Source organism: Amborella trichopoda, chromosome 4 (genome assembly GCF_054954075.1).
Source record: "Amborella trichopoda isolate Santa Cruz 75 chromosome 4, AtrichopodaSantaCruz75HAP2 v2.0, whole genome shotgun sequence".
NCBI classification, from domain to species: domain Eukaryota; kingdom Viridiplantae; phylum Streptophyta; class Magnoliopsida; order Amborellales; family Amborellaceae; genus Amborella; species Amborella trichopoda.
Genome location: NC_142339.1, coordinates 56,584,675 through 56,593,032, shown reverse-complemented (window position 1 = coordinate 56,593,032; position 8,358 = coordinate 56,584,675). Strand labels below are relative to the sequence as shown.

Below are 8,358 nucleotides of genomic sequence, written 5' to 3'. Positions count from 1 at the left end.
AGGAAAAATCAATTGAACTTGAGTGCAGTCCTTAACACACCCACAACATCCAACTGCTACCAGTGATTGTGAAAGGGCCTGACTACAAGTTTGTCAAAAGAAAAGGTTAAAAAAGGTATAGCACCTGATGCATACATGAACTAATATACCTTAATTACAAATGATGTGCTTGTGCACATTGCCAATCCTAGATAGGGACCATGTTATGCTATGAATACAAGGCTACCAATATTAATTTTCATCAAGTGAGATCACAACAATTAATCAAACATCTTCCATTTATCAAGTAGATATGAGAGTTTCCACAAACTCAACAGAACAATCCAAGAGAAATCCTTCAAAAAGAACTAAAAAAGTGGAGGAAAAGGAACCGAGCTCATCATCTATAGAAAGATTTTACATCTCCCCTACAAAATCATTCCAAACAGGCAGCACAAAATACGTGTTCATTGATGGAAAAGACTATACTTCCTATCATAAATTTAAACTCACTTAACTAAACTCCTAAGCGACAGGGTCCCCCCAACCTGAAGGTTGTGGAGGAAGATCAACAGGCATTGGTGGGGGTGCAGGATCAGTTTCCCATCCATCAGCCACAACGCCTGCAACAATTTGACGGGAAAAAAAATAAGGAACTCGGTAGTTCTTGCATATATCTCATATGGTTCTCACAAAGTTGAGCTAGAGCTAATTCTTTAAAAGCAATAACTCCAACAAAAACCAAAGTTTTGAACAGATTCAAGTATTGATTTTCCAGGATTTCATTATTCCATGCAAAGATAAAGGACCTTAAGGTTAGTCAAACCTAATTCTTACATGACAACAACCCAGCAAGTTGCAAAACTATAAGCATTACTTTGCATGGTTTTATTAAGTCATGCAAATCACAGAGATGAAGAGGAGGTCAGCTAAACCCTTTCTTTTTCTTTTCTCTGATCATTAATTATTTTCCTTGCTTGATAGCTAGAGCCTTTTCTTGCAAACACCAACACTTCCCAACAATCCAAACAAAATAAAAAATCACCAATACAAGATGGCCATTCAGCTCCCACAAGTGGGATCCTCGAGTTCATGGATATTCTGGTTCCTGACCGTCGTAAGAAAGAGAAGATTTGAAAGGGAAAATATAACTCAAACTTCTTATAGCTAAAACAAACAAATACCCAAGATTTTTTATAGGTCTTTTTTTTTCCCCATCGAATACAGCTTTTCTTTGGTAAGTTATTTGAAAGCGTCAGAACAAATGGTAAATTTGCATGAAAATAGTTCATGGGCAACCAAAAGAAGTATGTAACCATAAGGGACAGGGTTACCTGTAGGAGTGCTCCACTCTCCGGCAGGAATAGTAGGAACAGGAGGTCCAGTGACCACTTCACCACCCCACTGAGCATCGCCAATTTGGGCGGTGGGCCATTGCTCCCCAGCTAACTCTCCTGTGTAAGCAGGGGCCCCATAGTCAAGGGCCGGGGCAACCTCCTCTTCTTCATGTTCTTTTGCTTCCTCAGGTTCTCTATAAAAGAAGAGATCAACCTGTATGTACACAAAGCAGTATTATAAAAGATGAGAACCCATCTAACCCATCATGTTCTCATCTCTAGTGTCTCAAACCTAAGCACCACTTATAATTATGTTCTCAAAACAATATTGCCCTCCCTCCAAAATAGGGTCTCATTTACTATGTTCTTTATAAATTAGTTCATTTAATTAATTTTTGCACCCATGTTACTTACTGTCTACACCCATGTTATTGCTAAGCCCATTCATAACATTGACAGAAATACCAAAAAACACGTGTTAAGACAGAAATGATATTGCAATACAGGCGGCATAGCATGTTATTGTTTATCTATTGGCTTGTTTATCAATTAAGCTAGCTAGCATAGTTTTTTCTTTAGTTGCTTTCCTTTGCAATAGTCCTCCAGTTGGCTTCATTTACTTGCAAGAGTGGCGAATTATGTAGATAGTTAAGGAAGGTTCAGAAGTCACACTTTACTATAAAATAAGAAGCAACAACTGTAATAGGTGAGTAATGAATGGAAGGAATGGGGTTCTAGGACTCTTAACACGAGGATCAGCAAGCATTTCTGTCATGAAATAGGGAAATGTTAAGGTTGACTGCACCTTATGGAGATGTTTGCTCTGGTGTTTGTGTCCAGGAAAGAGGGTTTGGTGATAAGATGAACGTGGGGGTTAAAGATTGGCATTTTAGAGGTTGCCAAACCCTGATTAACTCTAAAGTTTTGCTCATTTGCTAAGGCTGTAACACGAAGTTACAGTTTGGACTTTGATTTCTAAAGCAAGTGTGTTTGGGAAGGATTTCACATATTGCCGAAGGAAGTTCAGAAACGCGAGTACCATGTGGAAGTTTTTCTCATATAATGAGAATTCTAATCTCTACCTCCCTATCAGCTGATTAATTCCTAACTAAGGTAGTGGCAACCTTGGCTATAATGTAACATAAGTGGTCAATTTCTGAAGCAGTCGATGGATGTGTGAATTGGCCTTTGTAATCTTGGTTAGTTGTCAGAGTGGCAATGTTGGTTGACTGGAGGCAGTACATCATTGTGCCCTGTTAGGATTAAATGAGCTTGGCATCAATTTTCTTGATCTTCAAACAAGAGGTAGCATATTGGAAAAAACCTTGGGTAAGAGTTTTCTATCGATACAAACAATCCATGTAAAACATTTATAGCAATACAGTTAACTTTATAAAAAAGAAAGAGTTTTCTATTGATCTGGGTTTTCATGATGCCATTTGTTAATTCATAATCATAATAGCTGATGTAGTGTTAGTGACATGGAAGAATGTTTGACATACAAGGATCTATGTGGAGGTTGATGAGGATCGATAGGAATCAGGAAGGCTCAAAAAGGGTAAGGGTATACCCAGTGCGGCACCTGTTAGGTGATGCGAATTGGTTCAAGTGGAAGGCTAAAAAAGAGTAAGGAGTTGGCCTAAAAGGACATGGTTGGAATTAGTGAGAAACGATTTGGGAACTTGTGACCTCTATGGCCCTTGATAGAGCAGAATGGTAGACTAGGATTCATGTAACCGACTTCAAATAGTTTGATAAAGGCTTTGATTATGATGAATATTACAAATATTCTCATTATTTTGTAAATCCTGTGATAATCATTATTCCTGGTATTTTTAAAGAACATACTTTCCCTAGTGCTCTGAGTTTTCCCCTTTATTTTACCAAGCTAATTTTTGAGAAAATCAATTTATCCTTGAACCTAAATTTGAGTACAGTTTTTAGGGAACTTGTTTTTTATGTGATTGTTTTTGGCATGCACACCTAAGGTTCACGCTACTATGTTTGTATCCATCAAATAAAGCTGAAAATAATCAAAAAAATAATTTGAACATGACAATGCAAATCCAGATCTGGAAGGCTGCAAGGATACAGAATAGTTCCATGAGAAAGACTTGTTCTTTTAACATTCCAAAATATCTTCAGAACTTAATCCAAAGTGCTGTGCACACTAATGTTTGAGAAATGGATTGGCCCAGATGAGCAAACTTGCTTGGTAGACATTTTTCAAAGGAGACTAAAATACAATTGTTATGCAGAATCTAACAATAATAAATGCCAGAAAGAAAAGGCTGTGTTTCCTGAACATACCATGACTTCCCACTTTTGCCCTGGAAGAATGGTACCCCTCATCTGCAGAACCATTCTTGCCAACAACCAAAAGAGGCAGCCGATGCTGTGCTTTCCCTTGTTGTTTGCTGGAATGCCAATATCAACATAACGCATTGGCGAATCCGTATCGCAAAACGCTATTGTTGGAATGTTACCCAGTGCAGCCTCCTTGATAGGCTGTCAGATAATTTCACACCAAACAATGAGGAGACAAATAATCCACAGAAAAGTCATCATCATTGTAATCATCATCTCTCTCCCCCTCTCCAAAGCCCCTCTCTCAAGGATGAAACCCAAATATGTGTGTGTGCGTGTGCAAAAAAAATTACATTTGCCACCCTCTCCATATTCCCTATGTTTGCTAGCCAAAAAATACATGTTAGGGGTATTTTTTTAACCCAAATTTTTGCTCATACATCTTGAAGAAAAAGTAGATAGTAGTTTTCCAAGAAGAGAAAAAATAGGATAATGGACAGCCATCCGTTTTGGTACACTGTCAGATCCAGGTTTAGATCTACAAAAAAATCATAAAATTGTTCATATGGTGTTTTTATGACCTTGCCCAAAGTTTGGGGTCACACAAGTCCCATAAGAATGGCCTTTTTGAGGGTGACATATGGGATTTAGGGAGTATGCAAGTGCCGTGTAATGTCCCAACCAAGATGGGAACCCCATAATACAGAAAATAAAACCAATACTCTCTCTATATGGGAAACCCACTAACCAGAGAGAGAGCAATACTCTCTCTACATAGGAACCCCACTAATCAGAAAGAAAACAAACCCTCCCTTCCCCCCTCCCTCAAAAAAGAGGCCATAACAGACAGGATTTACCTGGTGATCAGTCCTGGGATCTGTCAAGATAAGGAGGCGAGGCTCACTATATGAAGTCTGAAGCTGATTTGTGAATGTTCCAGGGGTATGTCTCCCTGCAATAGGATGAGCTCCGACATAATGGGCAAACTTCAACACAGCTCTCTGTCCATAGGGCCTCGCGCTCTGAACAATGATATCCTGAGGATTTTCGATAGCAACTATGACTCTCGCGGCCATCTGGAGTTTCTCCCATGTCTTACCAAGATTTATTATATAAATTCCTGATAAATAACAAAGTAGTAAGATGCATAACATTGAAGCTACAAGAATTTTTGGGTAAAAGGATTTTCTTTCCATAAGGTCCCATGCTCTGAACAATGATAGCCTGAGGGCTTTCATTAGCAACTATGAGTCTTGCAGCCATATGGAATTTCTCCCATGACCTACCAAGATTTATAATATAATTCTTGATACATAATAGTCAGAGGAAAATCATTGAAGCTACAAAGTTTTGGAAGAAGGATTTTCTTTTCAAAGTATTTATAATCCATGTTATGAATCACGATTTCAGCTTTTCAATATTATTCCTTTCATGGAAGACCACTGAGGGGCCCTGAACCTCTAGGCATCCAAGGACACCATTTTTACTGTGTTTTATTCCATATGACCACCTAGGGTTCCTAGACATTATTTCCCAAGTCTAATGAATTTTTTTTTTTTTCTTTTTTATGATATGAAATATCACGTTTTTCTGCATAAACTGACAAGCACATTCAGAAAAATACCTCAAAACTCTACATTATCCTTGTGCCACCCAGCCCCAATAATCCACCCTCTACATTGATCAGATTTTTTGATCTTTTTATTGAAATTTCAATTTATAAGCCCTGCATTTTTAACCTTCCCACTTTCCCAGCCCCTGCCTCCAACACAAGCAACTTTCTCTCAACACATTTTATAAGATTTGCTAGTCAAATTACTTCATGATACAATATACATATGATATCCACCATGAAAATCCCAAACAATAATTGCACTAAATAAAATGACGATGGAAATCCCAAACAAAAACTTAAATATACAAAACCAATGGCCGAACACCCATACAAAACCTCTATAAAATTTAAACAAAGTTGTAAAATTGTGAAGTTAACTAGTTACATGGAATGATAGACCTATTCTGACATTCAAATCCCTCATGTATGTTAATAACCTATAAAACAAACGCAATGCCCAGTACATATGATGCAAACATAACATGTAATTTCTGAACCAGAGAGGTCTAATCTCGACTGACAAATCCTGATCCCAATTGATAAATGAAATCAGATGGAATTCCGGGCACAAGCATTTTAAAGAGTGAGAGAGAGAGATCTGATAAGAGACATAAACCTAACCTGAAACCAAATAACCATAATATGAACTGTGAAATTATCCCCCCCACCCCCCCGGCACAAAAAAAAATTGGGGAACCAATCTCCTAAAAACTAAAACCAAAATGATGAGCTCTTAGGAACTTGATTATTGAAATGAGCCTTTTGTAGACTTCAAAAATCGCATTGCTAATGTTCTTAATAGAAGGCCTCAAGCCGTTCATCACATGATTTAAAACTCAGATTTTTGAAATACTGGCCTACCTCAAGACAGGAATCACGGATCTCAACAAAAACATGATCAACCTAATATGAAGCAGTAAATCCTAATATCCAATATGAAAGTCCCTGATATGTATGTTAAACGAAAAACATGAAGATAAACATAAGGCCCAATAAGACTAACACTTCATTTTGCAATATAATCTGTTGCTTTTTTCTTTTCTTTTTTCCTAAATGGTAATACTAGCTGCACTACAAACATGATATAAACCCAAAATCCTCAATCTAAACTGAAACCCTAGAGCAAATATATTTACTATCAGCATGAAATTTCAATCTAACTAGAACAAAATATTTACCATAACAAAAAAAACCATAAATGAACACTGCTAAAGCCTTTAAATAGTGTAACCCCAGAATGTGAAGCAAAAATACCTAAATGGAATCAGAACTCCCAAATTCTAACTGACAAACCACATAGGCCGAAAACCCTAATCCAATCCAAAACTCTAAATCCACGCACTATCAATGCAAGCTCGAAATTCCAATCTAAATTCCCGTATAAACTGTCACTAGAAATGCCACATATGAACAATAAAACAATCTCTAAATGATAAAAGAAAAACTAATGCGATAGAGAAAAAAGCTCACCATCAGTTATTCTCTTCAGTAAAACAATCTATAAATGATAAAAGAAAAACTAATATGAAAGAGAAAAATCTTACCATCAGTTCTTCTCTTGAAGACATATCTTTCCATCTGAAAGTCACAGTTCTTGGTACCTAGATGGACATCAGCGGCCAGCATCATCTGTATGTCCGCCTCTTTCTGAGAAAGCTCCGCCATGGTTAATCACTCTAAGCTCCGCAGACCCTAAAAACCCTAATCCTAGAGAGAAAGACACAGAGACAGCGAGCGTTATAAAATGTTTTCTCTATCTCAACTTTCTTCTCTATCGAGCCTTTGGTTCTGGGGTCCTCTCCTGTATCTGTGGACTATAAAGAAGAAGGAGAATTTAATACGTGGACTACAGAAGGAGATTAGAATCTAAAAGGGTGTATAGTGAATCGTGCTGATAGGATCTCTTCACGTCCGGGTATATAGTGAAGACAAATGATTAAAAAATAAAGTTTGATCCGGATCTCCAAACCAGTCTGGACCACTAGCAAATTGAATTCCAAAACCCGTCGTGACCGTCATCTATTCACATCGGCAATCTTGCCTAAATAATTAGGCAAACAAAATCTAAAAAATAAAAAAAACTTTTAAAAATTTAATTTAAAAAAAAGCGGGTCTGAATCGGCTTGTTCTGATAGAACCAAGTAGTTTTTAATATATGGTGGGAATCAGATTGGCCCTATGGTTCACAAATTGGATCGAACAATTCCAATGCAAATCGACATTTTTTAAAACCTTGATCATAAGAACTAGATCAAACTTCTCATTATCACGCTTGAGGAGCAAAAATCCCTGCAATGTACACTACTCACAAGTGCGTATCCTATGGCTTTCTTGTAAAAGTGATCGATTTTCCTCCGTAAAATGTTTCTTAATTTACCTAGAATGAATATAGAATTTATTTATTTATTTTCCAAAGACCAATCTCTGAAATGGGGGGCTGCTGGGTTTTGAAACCCAGCAACAGGAATTGCTAGTTCAGATTAGATTTTTTGAGTCTAAAGTACCCACACATCCAGCCTTTCCCGATTTTCCATTTTATTATTTTTTGAACCAAATTTCTACACTGATTCATAACGCAGATCCAGAGATCCAAAATGTGATTCTGGGTTAAAATTTGTTAGTACTAGGAAAAAAATAAAAAGATGGATTTTCAATAACGAGCGCTCAAATCATGGACCTGCATGTATATTATTTGGCTTCGTTGTTTCCAAACGTGCTATGTTATATGGCTCTCTCTCGCTCTCTTTCTTTTACCTTTTTTTTTTTTTTTAATAGCTTTTTTTTGTTATTGTTATTGAAATGCATGTTTTGATGGTATTTTCAATCGACTCAAACCCATTCGAGCCTATGTCCAACTTTTAAACCCTGCTAGTTAGCTCCTAGTCATTTAGAAGCATGGACTTGGCGATCCAGTCAAGTTGGGTTTGGGTCTAATCCACACTAACTAGGGGCAGTCGGGACCTTGACCCGGTATCATTATCAAAACACATGATCATTTATTCTTAAATAGAATTTGTGAAATTGAATTACAAAAAAAAAAGTGAGATGTTAAATAATTTATCTCACGGTCCATTTCTCTATGGGGATTATATATTGTGGGACTATATATTTTTAGTACAA

General features: G+C 37.0%; 1 protein-coding gene across 1 annotated transcript; it reads right to left on the bottom strand.

Moving 5' to 3' along the window:
* Positions 1-260: 260 nt before the first annotated feature.
* Positions 261-6,977, bottom strand: LOC18422375 (small ribosomal subunit protein uS2y). The gene is made up of 5 exons (XM_006827046.4): positions 6,783-6,977; positions 4,481-4,743; positions 3,627-3,824; positions 1,314-1,530; positions 261-602 (listed from the first exon to the last, which is right to left on the bottom strand). Exons 1-5 carry the CDS (start codon positions 6,901-6,903, stop codon positions 505-507), a joined length of 897 nt encoding a protein of 298 aa, XP_006827109.1. The 5' UTR covers positions 6,904-6,977; the 3' UTR covers positions 261-504.
* Positions 6,978-8,358: the final 1,381 nt, after the last annotated feature.

Bases quoted from the DNA above. Each gene is read 5' to 3' on its own strand.
- LOC18422375 (XM_006827046.4), bottom strand. From the start codon at position 6,903: ATGGCGGAGCTTTCTCAGAAAGAGGCGGACATACAGATGATGCTGGCC. The intron at 4,744-6,782 runs GTAAGATTTTTC...GTTATTTATCAG, and splicing joins CTTCAAGAGAAGAACTGATG to GAATTTATATAATAAATCTT. The intron at 1,531-3,626 runs GTATGTTCAGGA...GTGTACATACAG, and splicing joins GGCAAAAGTGGGAAGTCATG to GTTGATCTCTTCTTTTATAG.